Source organism: Phalacrocorax aristotelis, chromosome 5 (assembly GCF_949628215.1).
Source record: "Phalacrocorax aristotelis chromosome 5, bGulAri2.1, whole genome shotgun sequence".
Lineage (NCBI taxonomy): Eukaryota > Metazoa > Chordata > Aves > Suliformes > Phalacrocoracidae > Phalacrocorax > Phalacrocorax aristotelis.
The window spans coordinates 22,556,632-22,570,354 of NC_134280.1; the positions used below are offsets into that span (position 1 = coordinate 22,556,632).

A 13,723-nucleotide genomic window follows, 5' to 3' on the forward strand; every position below is an offset into this window, starting at 1 on the left:
TAAAGCTTTGACACAAGTAATGGAATAAGAATGTGATAGAACAATACATTTATTAGATTTATTCAGCAGCATCATTTTCCAGTTGTCTTTTCTAATCAAAGTACATTACAAAGTAATTATAAGCATTCTAATGAGAAATAGTATATATTTTGAGAACTTGGATATAAAACAATCAAATAGCAGAAGTCTCAATGATTATAACTTTAGGAATCTTCAAATTACATGAGTAGCTAGCCAGGAAAGCTGAATAACATGTTCCTGCAGTGGTACTCAGTTTCCTCAAATGGTTTATGTTGTGGAAACTACCTTGGCTAATTAATAGATAAGCTAGTAAAATGTACAGTATATTCTGATGGAAGGTTATAGAAAGAACCAGATAACTACAAGGACTACATTAGTAGAAATTGTTTCCCTTTCTATTAATGTCCACCTCAGGAAATAAATAGTCAATAAAATTAAATTTTCACATTAAAAAACCTGAATAATTTCTTAAATGAACCAGTATCTTCCACAGTTTGCTGTTTGGAAATAAGCTGTTATAGAAATCTAGCTACTTCATTTAATAGTACAAATTACTTCCAGACATTCCAGCCAAGAACACAGATATTCCATTGATGAGCAGAAGAAAATCTCATTAAATGAAGTACTTATGGCACTAAAATCTAAATATATCAGATCTTTTTAAGAACACTATTAATGGAATGGTGTTAATTGGAACCTAGAGGAAAAGTATGTGTCTTATGGATTTAGAGGAAATTTTTTTTTCTCAAGCAGTAAAAATATTGTACGAATAATATTTTGTACAGGTAACTATTCAGGATCATTGTGCTGCATTGACTCTTCCATCTTTTGTTTAACACTAGATAAACAGAGACACCCATTTTTACATACAGTAGTAACAATGCCCAGAGCACGAGTAGAACTTTTAAAAGGTGCTTTTAGAAATATATAGCCTAAAGATCCTGTAAATCAGTAATGTTCCTATATTCGCCTTGTTTGGTTTGTGTTTTTTTTAATTTAAGCGTTTATGTAATGAATTTATCCCTAAAGATATGACCAGTTCCACACAGGCTTCTACTAGCAACATCACCGAACAAGATAATCTTTCAAAAATTTACAAATGTACAATATATTTATAACATTACTTTCAGACAGCTTCAGTGCAAAGATATACATATAGTACATCATGATAATTGTTCATAAAAATAGAAATTGGCATTTATCAAAAAACAAGGCATACTTTCAACATATATCTTCAGCTGTTGGCCGAGAGATGTATATATTTTTATAAAGCATTTGAATGTGAACCATACTCTTCTGTTTATAAAAAATATATGTGCAAATGGATGTGCCTAATTTTCCCTAAATCAGTTACCTAGTTATACCACAGAGTCCTCTTTAACAAGATTGGCGGTGTCTTTAAATGTATCCTCTGTTGCTGTATAACCTAATGGTTGGTCTCTCTTCAGAGTAATCTTGGGAGGCAGTGAAGGAGAAGGAGTAGGGACATTTTCTGTGCCCTGTTGCTGTTCCTTTTCCATCTAAAATAATAATCATAAAATCCAAGTTTACATTCTAATGTACAAAACATCCAACCTCGACTTTCAGAAATGTTAAATAAATATCCAAGTATTTTGCTAAAGTCAAGTGTCATGGTAAAAGTTATTTCTGCAAATTACAGACTGTAAAAAATTAAATGCTAATTTCACTTCAGATGGTACAGTTGAGTAAATACACTACTACAAACTTACTCCACACACTGGGACTTCTATTTTAATGCTTAATGTGAGGAGTAGCTTGAAACATTTACATGCACATACACGAATGGAAATTACATTGGCACTACTACTGTTTGCATTCATTAGTGTTGGGGAAATGAACCCCTGGCTTCCTGAACTCTCTCTCTCTCACCTTGTTCGAGCATTAGAACCTAAATTCTTCACAAAAGGCAGGTAGTTTTAGTCACATGACTGTGGCACTGAGGTTCTTAAGTCACTTAGGCCAACTAGAAATTTTAAACTGTAAGATGAAAAGGGCTGGAATTACTGGCTCAGGTCAGTAGAACTCCGAACCTTCATATCCAAGCCAGGGGAGAATTCCTCCAGCACAGGTACCACCCATTGGCACACCATCTTAAAAGAACTGTCTCATCCAACTGTATGGATGAAAAAAATAGGGCTGGTATAGAAACAAGGCTGCAGTATGCAGAGCAATTGAATTTTTGTGCAGTGCTGAAGCCAGGACTGAAAGAGCAGAAATGGACATTTCTAGTGCAGTACAATAGCTTCCCACTTGCACTGGGTCCCTGAGCTGTACCAGAATGTACCAGCAAGCTGAAACCAGCACCTGAGATCTTGGAGCAGGAGAGGGCCACAGTGCTTGGGCTGAGAAAGCAGAGATGTGGGCAATGCAGCTGTGCTGCCTGAGCTGGATGCCTGCTGAACACCTCATTCTCCATGAAACTTTATCACTTTTGACAAAACCACTTCAGTCCTACCTTGACCTGGGCTGGAATTTCTGTGCTGCTTCACTTAGCAGCAGAATCTACACATAATCTTTATCCTACGAAAGCAAGAACAAAGTCCAGCAGTACATTAGGTGAAAAACGGAATTATACAATATTAAGCAATACCTCCGCATATATTGGGTTTTCAAAATTAGTGTTTTGTTTCATTTTTCTCTTGAAGAAACTCCACTTTGATTCCTGAAACACAAAAATTATTAGAACTTTACTCATTTTTCTCACAACCTCTCTGGACACTGACATCACTATTGTTGGACCTCACTTGCACTGACTGCTAACTCAGTGATTTCAGCTGGATATTCTTACATTACCATGTTTTAATTCTAAGCATGGGACCAAACTTTCTCTTCTCCTAGCTAACCAGTTATGGTTATTTTACCTAAAGCAGTCAGTGTTCACGAGGCTAGGCCAGAAGGCAATAAAAGTGATTACATTAATTCATGGAACCCTATCATTCCAGACAAATAGGTCAAAGAGGAAAAAAAAAGGTCTTGAAAGCAACACAAGAGAAATTGAGGGACATGAAACTTCAACAACGGGTTGACACAGCTGTCATTTTAAAGCTCATCCAGAGGTGCTTTTTAGCTCATTCAGATGGATTTTAAGACACAAAAATGTATCTTCCATAAATCAGAAATAATCTAGATGAGGCAATACTTTAATATTGATTGTTAAAATGTCCTGCAAGAACACAAAGAACAAGTGTCTTAAATGTCCTTGCTAGCATTTTTAAATATGGATAATATTAAAAATAAATATGAAAAAAATGACAGTACACTGACTAAATGTCTTATTTCAATTTTCTGTACCAACAGACCCTGGGTTTTCATTGTTTTAAACCAAAATGTACTTTTTTCTCAGTTTTCTTATCATATTTTGGGGTGGGGGGAAGAGGGGATCCCCACACACACACTCTGCTGCTTCTATCAAGGTATAATTCATTAGGGGTTTACAAATAATTGTTAGAAGTCTGAAGCCTTAGTTATAATAATTTCTGCTGGGGAGCAATGACAGTTTACAGCACTTACATTACAATTTTCAGACCAGTATCTGCCCTCAAAATGAAGCACAAACAGTGAAAGGAAACTTTCTGTTTCAATCTGTTCACTTCAAAATAACCAGGTGGGCCAAGGAAAAGAGGGCGTTTATTCCAAATAGATCCTTACTGTGTGCCCTGGGCAATTCTGTGCTTGCTGCTTTTCTCGTATCAAACTGTTCCTACCAGCTCTTGTAAATCTCGTAAATATGGTCCAGTTAGTTGGATTTGATGCAGACTGTGCCAACTACATGGCATTAAAGAGAACCGAAACTATATTGCAGCTTCCTAACAATACAATTTCCCTGATTTGGAGCACAAAACAAACAAGCCAGCCTTAGAGCACTTCTACGTCCTACCTGAGGTGCATTTGTGCTCTGAGTGGGTTCCTTCGGACTAGCAGATATCACAGAGGCATAGACAGGGTTTTCAACATTTTCATTTTCCTCACTACCAGCTGCTGCTACCTGTAGGAGAAGAAGGAAAATGAATGTTCTTCAAAGAAGTAAAGAAGGTCATAAAGGAAAATGAAAGACGAAGGTAAAATCTAAGTTTCTTTTACTTGTGTTGGCTGAACAACTGTAACTGCACTGGCTGTACTGGCTCCACTATCTCTGGTTGCATACATTGGATTTTCAAATGTGATCGGCTGTTTCCCTGACTCCACTGCGAAGTTTTCATTCTGTGAAGGAAAAAAAAACCAAAACAACAACTGCAGTGCAATAAACACATCCATATTTCTAGGAATTAATTTATAGTCCAATTCTTCATCTCAGGGCACAATGCATGTTTGCTTTCACATAAGCTTAGACAAAATCTAGCATCTGTTAAAATGACAATGTTAATTTATCATCCATTATTTCACTGCCTGACTTATCAGCCTGGACCACTGATTGTTCCAATATTATCCCGTTTCCTAGCTGGACAAAAAAAAAAAACACTTTTCAATAATTGAATCAAACTATTTTATGATGAGGAAAAATTACCCTAACAAATCACACTTTCAACAGGGAAGGGATATCAAAGGAAGCATAATCCCAAAATAAGTATTTCATTTTAGAGACATCAAAATTACATACAAATTAATAAGCACTATCTGAAATATAAAAGAATGGGATTCATTCATTTTGTCCCAGCCCAGCAGGGAGATCGCTATATTATTTGAAACAAAGCAGTAAGTGCATCCCTTTAGTCATAACACATGAATTATGCCAGAAATAAAATGTTTCACAGTTTTTAGCATATCTCTTATTATAAATTAATACTTTGCCCATGCATAAAGACCACTGTGTGGATAGCAGCTACCTCACACATATTGTGCCAAACCCTGAGCTGCAGCTACAGTGCTCGCAGCAGATGGGCAAAGGTGCCAAGCACAGTATTTGGAAAAATACATAGTGCCACAGAAGAAGAGCCACCAAGGGCTAGCCAGCTAAGCATCAGCAAGTAGAAGGGTAATGAAAGCAAAACCCCACCAGACTCACTTGTCTTGTTCCTTGTCGCAGCACCTTCACAGGAATAGTGAGGAATAACACAGGAATAGTACATCAGCTAATTCTTTAAACCTGCCCCATTCTACAAACCACAAGCCACAAGGATTCATGCTTTGTGCTATCAGACTAGAGCTCTGTGCCACACAGTGAACTCTTGTCAGCTCTCTCAAATTAGCTTAGCTTGGCTAAGAACAGCCACACTGAAAAACATCCATCAAAGACCTACTCATGTGTATGTGATGTTAAAATTTTAGGAGGCACATCCCACAGCTCTTCACTGCTGTAAACCAAACCCTTTGAATTCTTTCCCAGTGAACTATACAATTTTTTGTTTATACTCTGAATACACAGGGAGAATTAACACCAACTAAACAGAAATAGTCTATATCTAGACCTGTTATTAGCAATGTAAAAACTACATCAGTTTGATTTCAGTATGGATGAGCAAAGAGCTCCTAGAAAAACTCAAATGGAAAAGAGCCGTTCACAGTATGCGGAAAAAGGGACTGGACACCTGGGAGGAATATAGGAATGTTGTCAGGGTACGCAGAGATGGAACAAGAAAAGCCAAAGCTCACTTGGAATTAAATCTGGTGAGGGATGTCAAAGATAACAAGAAGGGCTTCTTTAAATACATCAGCAGTAAAAGGAAGACTGCGGATACAGTGGGCCCGCTGCTGAACAAGGAAGGGGCCCTGGTGATGCAGGATGCAGAGAAGGCAGAGTTACTGAATGCCTTCTTTGCTTTGCTCTTCACCGCTGAGGCTGGCTCTCAGACATCCCAAGCCTCCAGAGGTGAGAAACAATATCTGGAAAAAGGAAGACTTCCCCTTGGTTGAGTTAGATTGGGTTAGAGATCGTTTCGGCAAAGTGGGTACTCACAAATCCATGGGCCCTGATGGAAAGCACCCACGAGTGCTGAGGGAGTTTGTGGATGCTGTTGCTAAGCCACTCTCCATCATCTTTGAAGGGTCATGGAGGACAGGAGAGATGCTTAATGTAGTAACCAGTTTGTTGAACTGCTAGACCACCTTTCCCAAAGCAAACATCATTGCTTTAAAAACCTACTGGGATTCTGCTGATTATCTTTTCTGCGCTGTAACCTCCAGTGAGGTTTGTTTCCTGTTGGGCAGGAGAGATGCCCAAGGACTGAAGGGTAGCCAATGTCACTCCAATCTTCAAAAAGGACAAGAAGGAAGACCTGGGAAACTATAGGCCAGTCAGCCTCCCCTCCATGCCTGGAAAGGTGATGGAGCAGTTCATCCTGGAGGTCATCCCCAGTCATGTAGAGGAAAAGAAGGTTATCAGAAGTAGTCAACTTGGATTCACCAAGGGAAGATCATGCTTGACCAACCTGATTGATAGCCTTCTATGATGGTGTGACTGGCTGGGTAGATGAAGGGAGAGCAGTGGATGTTGTCTACCTTGACTTCAGCAAGGCCTTTGACACTGTCTTCCATAGCACCCTCATAGGTAAGCTTAGGAAGTGTGAGTTAGGTGAGTGGACAGTGAGGTGGATTGAGAACTGGCTCAAAAACAGAACTGAGAGGGTCGTGATCAACAGAGCAGAGTCTGGATGGAGTCCTGTCACTAGTGGTGTTCCCCAGGGGTCTGTGCTGGGTCCAGTCCTGTTCAACATATTCATCAATGACCTGGACGATGGAAGAGAGTGTACCCTCAGCAAGTTTGCTGATGATACCAAGCTGGGAGGAGTGCCTGATACACCAGAAGGCTGTGCTGCCATCCAACGAGACCTGGATAGGCTGGAGATCTGGAACCCAGGGGAACCTGATGAAATTCAACAAGAGCAAGTGCAAGGTCCTGCACCTGGGGAGGAACAACCCCATGCACCAGTACAGGCTGGGGGCTGATCTGCTAGAAAGTGGCTCTGTTGAGAAGGACCCAGGAGTGCTGGTGGACAACAAGTTGACCATGAGCCAGCACTGTGCCCTTGTGGCCAAGAAGGCCAATGGTATCCTGGGCTGCATTAAAAGGAGTGTGGCCAGCAAGTCAAGGGAGGTTCTGCTCCCCCTCTACTCTGCCCTAATGAGGCCACATCTGGAGTGCTGTGTTCAGTTCTGGGCTCCCCAGTTCCAGGAAGACAGGGAACTGCTTGAGTAAGTCCAGCTGAGAGCTACGAACATGATCAGGGGACTGGAGCTGACGCACATGCTCAATGACAGGACAAGGGGCAATGTTCACAAACGGGAGCTCAGGAAGTTCCACCTGAATATGAGGAAAAACAACTTTACTGTGAGGGTGACAGAGTAGTGGAACAGGCTGTCCAGAGAGGCTGTGGAGTCTCCTTCTCTGGAAATATTCAAGACCCACCTGGACATGGTCCTTTGCACCCTGCTTTAGCTGTACCTGCTCAAGCAGAGGGGTTGGACGAGATCATCTCCAGAGGTCCATTCTAACCCCTACTATTCTGTCACTCTCTGATTATGTCAACATTGGGCCAGAAACTGGAAAGTTCCGTAGAATTTTTCATGCATGAAAAAGATCTGAGTTAATATTCAAGCCTAAAGCTATTTTCCCGGTATTTATGAAATGTTCAAACGGTTGTTTTATTACACCAGCTGCCAAGTATGAACTAAAAGTGTGTTTCCTTATCTAGAAAAAGATTATATACATATATCATGACCTTATCTTCACTAGCCCTTTTCATTGTATATCCATTTATTGTCAGTTAAGTCTGTACTTCAATTTTAAAAGTTTAGGGAGTTTCCTGCATAGATTTTGCAGCAAGCGCTTATTATTCAAACATATCTGTGATCTGTTTCCTATAAGTAAAAGTCTTTTGTACATTGTACTTTTTGTGGTAAACAAGAGAATATATTTTCCATGGAAAAACTATACAGTATAGGAAACACAAAGATGTGCTGTTCCTCAGATGTGCATAGCAAAGCATGAATGAAGTAGAGCTACACTTTATGATGTCCCCAAAACATGATTTGTTTAAACTTGCTAAAATAAGAACTTCCCAGTTTATAATTAGTTGTGCAAAACAGTGTATTGTGTGGTTGGGCCTGAGTTTTACCTCTGAAGTTTCTAACACACAGTCTGGATTTGAAAAGCACACATTTTAACCTGTGTATGGAACACAATGGCCCCAAGAAAATCCCGTTACAATATTTTCATTTACCTATTAATTCCCTGTATATTCCATAAATATGCTGAAATAGGAAAGGGAGTAAATCAAACTTAATTTCTACCATTTAAATCTTTATAAAAGTCATATTTTTTTGAAGAGCATCCTGCATTTACCCTTGCTTTCAATTTACAAAAATCTTTTTCAGGCAATTACCAATCAATGTTCACTTCTTTTTCTAGAACGTATTTGTCATCTCACTATCTTTTTTACATAAAAAAATTTCCCTCCATCAGCTATAAATGACATTAAAAGACCACAATTTAAAAAATTTTTTTCAGAACTAAACCTTACCATTTGCATTGCTCTGTCTATAGCAGAGTCTCCTCCAAAGCCAGACACTCCTATCTCCATACTCACATCTGCTCCAGATCGGAAAGTTACCCCACTGCCATTTTCATTAGATTTTACAAGACTGCTTAAACTACAAAAAAAACAAAACAAAATAAAAAACGAACAGATTATACAGAAAGAGAGCTTATAAAACCTATTCCTTTAGTTGTTCTAAGCATAATTGAATTTTGCTGGCTCTAAGCAAGCTAGCGAGGGCACCAGAAGTAGTATTCCTGCAGTAGTTCAACAGTTTTTTTAACCGAAGTTAGACCATTCAAAATGATCTCAACCATCTTTATATGTGCTCATGTAGACGTCAAATGAATTCAATTAACTAGAATTCCCCCAAATTTACCTACATTTTGACTACGCTTAATTCAGTGTCGATTTACAGACAAATGCATTAATCCACTCAGTTATTCAAATTAATTGAAACTGATTTTAAAAAAATGCAGCTAAAATGGCATACAAATTTGTGGATATAATTCCAACATCACATATACTAAAGATGTTTATGCATGCAAATCATGAAGATACCTACTGTATACTGTCTTCATATAAGCAACTGTTCAATCTGCTTACGGGTTTACGGTAACCAAAAGCGCACATTAGATTTGCAGGAGAAATATTGGAAATGGGCTGAAAGAACACTGTTAGGCTGAAAATATTAGCAGCAGCGAAAGATAGTAGTGAGTAGCCAAATATCGGACCTTCCGCACAGAACTCTGAGCATGCAACTCCCCAAAAACATAAAACTACAAATCCACTGCAGAGTTAACTTTTGAGTTCATTTTGTCAAATTTGCCTAACTTGAAGGAAGACAGAAGCACTGAAATAATCTTTCCATTTGTGTGTCTTCGCTGGAGTTGGCTTGTGCTAAAACTCTTGCCTACAGCTGGTGTGTTGTGCACACACTTTACCAGTTGGCCCCGTAGGCATCAGCTGATTTCAATTTAAGAAAACTTAAATCTTGGCTATGATTCCTGTACATGGACAAGCCCCATGTTAAGGGTAACAGCTAAGTTATAGCTTGAGCTAACTTTGCAGTAAGGGTGCAAGTTAACAGTTTAAACAGGGATTGTGCAATGGCAGTGCTAAGGCATATTCATGGCAGAAATGAAAACTATGAACCAAGCCTTATGGCAAAAAACTGACATCCCCATTTCACATGGCCTAACAACTTATATAAGAAGTATTGCTGAACAGTGAAAATTTGAGCCAGTGCATTAAAGTTTCTATTTGTTCACTATTTGACAAAACAGAAAATTTCCATTCAAGAAAGTGTGGAAGAGGGAATTTCAGTGGGCAGCTTGGAGATCTCAAACTCCTGCCCTGCAGGATTGATCTACACAAAAATTTTGCCCCAATTTAACTACATCAAGTCATAAATAAATTTAATTAGTTCGGTGTAATCTCTCCAGTGAGGAAGCAGTTATAGCTACATCCACATTACTGATTACAATGATTCAATTACACTGATTTAAGAGCTACTGTGAAATTGGTGGAAAGACTATGAAGATGAAGCTTTATGCCTTTAAATATACATAATTTGCTTAAAACTAAAAAAATTTTGAAGCATTATCTCCTGACATATTTTTTTAAAAAATTAATTTAAAATAATTACAAATATTTTTTTTCTTAATCTTCCTTTGATTTAAAACATCAAATATTTTCAAATGATATTTCACAAAGCTGGTCTTCACTGGGTAGTATGACTGTCAAGAGGGCAGGAACCTACAAAAAGCCCAGATTTCTCAGGCACTGGAAAGAGACAGAAGTTCACTACATGTGCCCCATGTTATTTTTAAACAGATATTGGGCCCAATGTTATTCAACATCTTTATAAGTGATCTGGATAACGGCATCAAGTGTAGCCTGATGAAGTTTGTGGATGACACCAAATTGAGTGGGGAAGTAGACACTCCAAAAGGGAGAGCTGCTCTGCAGGGAGATCTGGATAGGCTGGAAGAGTGGGCCAGCAAGAACCTTATGAAGTTCATCAAGGACAAGTGTAAGGTCTTGCACATGGGAAAACATAATCCAGGAGTGCAGCACAGAATGGGATCCACCTGGCTGGAGAGCAGCTCTGTGGAAAGGGACCTGGGGGTCCTGGTGGACAGGAAGCTCAACATGAGTAAACAATGTGCTGCTGCGGCCAAAAAGGCCAATAGGATGATGGGTTGCATCAAAAAGGGCATCGCCAGCAGAGATCAAGAAGTCATCATCCCACTCTACTCAGCACTTGTCAGGCCACACCTGGAGCACTGTGTACAGTTCTAGTCCCCGCTCTACAAAAAGGATGTGGACAGGCTGGAAGGCGTCCAGAGAAGGGCCACCAAGATGATCAGAGGACTGGGAAGCCTGTCATATGAGGATAGGCTGGGAGAGCTGGGTTTTTCAGCCTTGAGAAAAGGAGGCTTAGAGGGGATCTCATCACCATGTACCAGTACTTAAGGGGTAGCTACAAAGAAGATGAAGACTCCCTTTTTACAAGGAGCCACATGGAGAGGACAAGGGGGAATGGACGCAGTTGCTCTTGGGGAGATTCCGATTGGACACTTTTAAGAGTCGTCTGGACAGGGTGCTGGGCCATCTTGTTTAGACTGCGCTCTTCCTAGAAAGGTTGGACTAGATGATCCCTGAGGTCTCTTCCAACCTGTGATTCTGTGATTCTGTGAATACAGCATTGCAGACGAGCTCAGCCCTTCAATGTTAAAAAGATCTCTTTGCCAGAATTATCTTCTGAAAAAGTTTTACAAAAAATTAAAGCATATATAACTGTAGTCTTTTGTATCTTTTTGAACTGAATATCCAGTTCCAGATCTGGTAAACAGTCTTCCATATTGCTCATTATTTAAAAGCTAATTTAGAATTATTTAAAAGCTAATTTAGAATGTAGAAGAGTTTTACAATAGTCCTTTGTAACAAAATAATGAACAGCTATGATATTGCTTGGAATCAAAAAACCACGGGAATTGCTGCAACACTGCGCTTCCCATATTCCAACAGAATGGGCACACAGCAAACAAACCGGATTTTTCAGAAATATTTAGAAACAAACATACATTTTCAGTGCACAGACTTCCCAGATATGAAAGCCTTCAAATCATACCTTGGTAGTTTGGGAAGCGCCGGTAAAAGGGAGCCTGTTCGTCTGTAGTTAAAAAAGCCTCCAACCACTAACACTCCAATTATTATGATTAGTATGACTGTCAGCAACACTGCTACTGCTGCTGTCAAAGACAGAAGAACAAGCAAACATTCAAGCAAGCATAGTTCAGTGTAAAAAACAGCCCAGAGAATTGTAAGCCTGAGCTTGAACATGTATCATAGTATTACACATTCATCAGCTCAAAATATCAAGTGTAATATATACTTGAAGCTTACTTGTTCCAGGAGGCACTCCCTTTGACAATCCTATTTCACAATAATTCCCAGTGTAGCCATAAGAACACCTGTAAATATAAGGACAACTGACTGAATGACTTCTATTAAGTCTATGATCTCAGCTTTATTAATATATTCTGTAATGTTTATCTACACTGCATAAATTTTTACTCCATGGTCAGTAATTATACTTCACTGACTATAAATATAGTATGCCCGCTATCTTCATAGAACTAACATAGGAAATAAAAAGTGCTGAGTCAGAAAACTAGTCACTGAAGTCAAAAGGTTCGGTTTCAGCGGAGCATCAGCGGCACCTACTGGCTGTTCCAAACTACACTTACTGAGCATTACTTCATTGTGTCAATTTTTTGGTATAGCCTTTTACTAGAATCTTCAGAGGTTTGAATTTCCTTTTTTTTTTTTTTTTGTTTGGTGGGTTTCTTCTCCACCCCCACCCCAATGGATGCATTTACATTGCTTATTTGCTGGTATTTTTATGTGCATATGTATTTTTCTGTGATTGTTGAAAAAATGCTACTGCAGAGGTATGACATCTTCTGAAGCATTTCCAACACATTTCAAAGAGTTTAATCGTTTTGTAACACTGAATCAGCACAATCTGACCCAGGACTACCCTAACAACATACTGACTTACTTGCATTTTGGAAGACCACTTTCATCTATATAGCATGTTCCTCCATACATGCACCTGCATGCCGGTGGCATTGTGGGAGGGGATTCAATAGCTGCAAAATTCAAAAGCCACATATGTGTTATCAAGACACCTTCAAAAAAAGAAATGCTGCTATAGAGCATTTTATTTATCTCTACAGAACTTGTGCATGCAAACTCACAGGCTACTTTTCAGAAGCTTTGCTTTTAATAGCACATGCGTTTGTTGCTCTTGTATTTATTTTTCTGCTGAATCAGCTTATTTTAATTGACGTAAAACCTGTTCTCAGAAAATGATCACTTATTCAGTAAAAGTAGGCACAGACAACTCAAAAGCCATATGTCGCATCACTTTCTTTTGCCTGTGCAAAGGGGGAAGGTAAAACTCCCTTCAAGTAAATGGGATACAAAAAGGGGAAATGCAGAAGTCTTACAGGCTGTGTTTCTCTGTAGCTGCAATATGGGGAAAGGACCAAATAAACCAAATGCATATACAAAAGCTATATTTTTTCAGTACATCAATTATGACAGTCACAGTTCACTGGCCAAAAAGTTTGCTTAAATTCAAGATAAAAACTGAAGTTCAAAAATGGAGACAGTACTGTGTACCCTATTTGCTGTCTCCTCCTTTTCCTCAAAATAAGGTTGAGCAGAGTTTTCTTAACTCATGAACATTTTATGTAAATTGGTTTCAGCAAAGGATAACAAATGCAGTGCCCTCAGAGCAATAAACAACAAATAGCAAACACAATCAACAGTGTTACTGATCCCTAATTTGAACATGTATTGCACACTTCCATTCACTATTACATCTTTCTGCTCCTCTTTCTGCAGCTCATACCATGTGCCAATACGAAAGACCATTAACAATTATTAAGAAAATGTAATTTAGAGATAAGGCAGTGTAAAAAATTGTGACATTTTCTCTTTTAGTGCAAAAAGAGGATAATTCAGAGAAGATTATGTCTGGCATCTTTTCTATGTTAATGTTATAAAGTATAATTTATTAGAGATATGTTGCAAGGACAAGTACAAGGACATCTGTCTACCACCCACACCACTGTAAGCTAAGAATGCAGACTCTCAGCAAGAGAAATAGAAATCCTGCAGTGGTATGCTCTTTC

The 13,723-nt window shown here is 38.8% G+C and overlaps 1 protein-coding gene across 3 annotated transcripts in view; it reads right to left on the bottom strand.

Annotated features, from left to right (window-relative positions):
* Positions 1–31: 31 nt before the first annotated feature.
* The window catches only part of LRP2 (LDL receptor related protein 2), a 138,366-nt gene continuing 124,674 nt past the window's right edge, over positions 32–13,723 (bottom strand). For all 3 annotated transcript variants that reach the window (XM_075093368.1, XM_075093367.1, XM_075093366.1), the window contains 8 exons: positions 12,583–12,673; positions 11,925–11,992; positions 11,650–11,770; positions 8,499–8,628; positions 4,123–4,242; positions 3,920–4,027; positions 2,633–2,704; positions 32–1,541 (listed from right to left, as the gene is read on the bottom strand). In XM_075093368.1, coding sequence (XP_074949469.1) covers positions 1,380–1,541; positions 2,633–2,704; positions 3,920–4,027; positions 4,123–4,242; positions 8,499–8,628; positions 11,650–11,770; positions 11,925–11,992; positions 12,583–12,673 — 872 coding nt within the window. In that variant the 3' untranslated portion in view covers positions 32–1,379. The remainder of the gene's footprint in view (positions 1,542–2,632; positions 2,705–3,919; positions 4,028–4,122; positions 4,243–8,498; positions 8,629–11,649; positions 11,771–11,924; positions 11,993–12,582; positions 12,674–13,723) is intronic.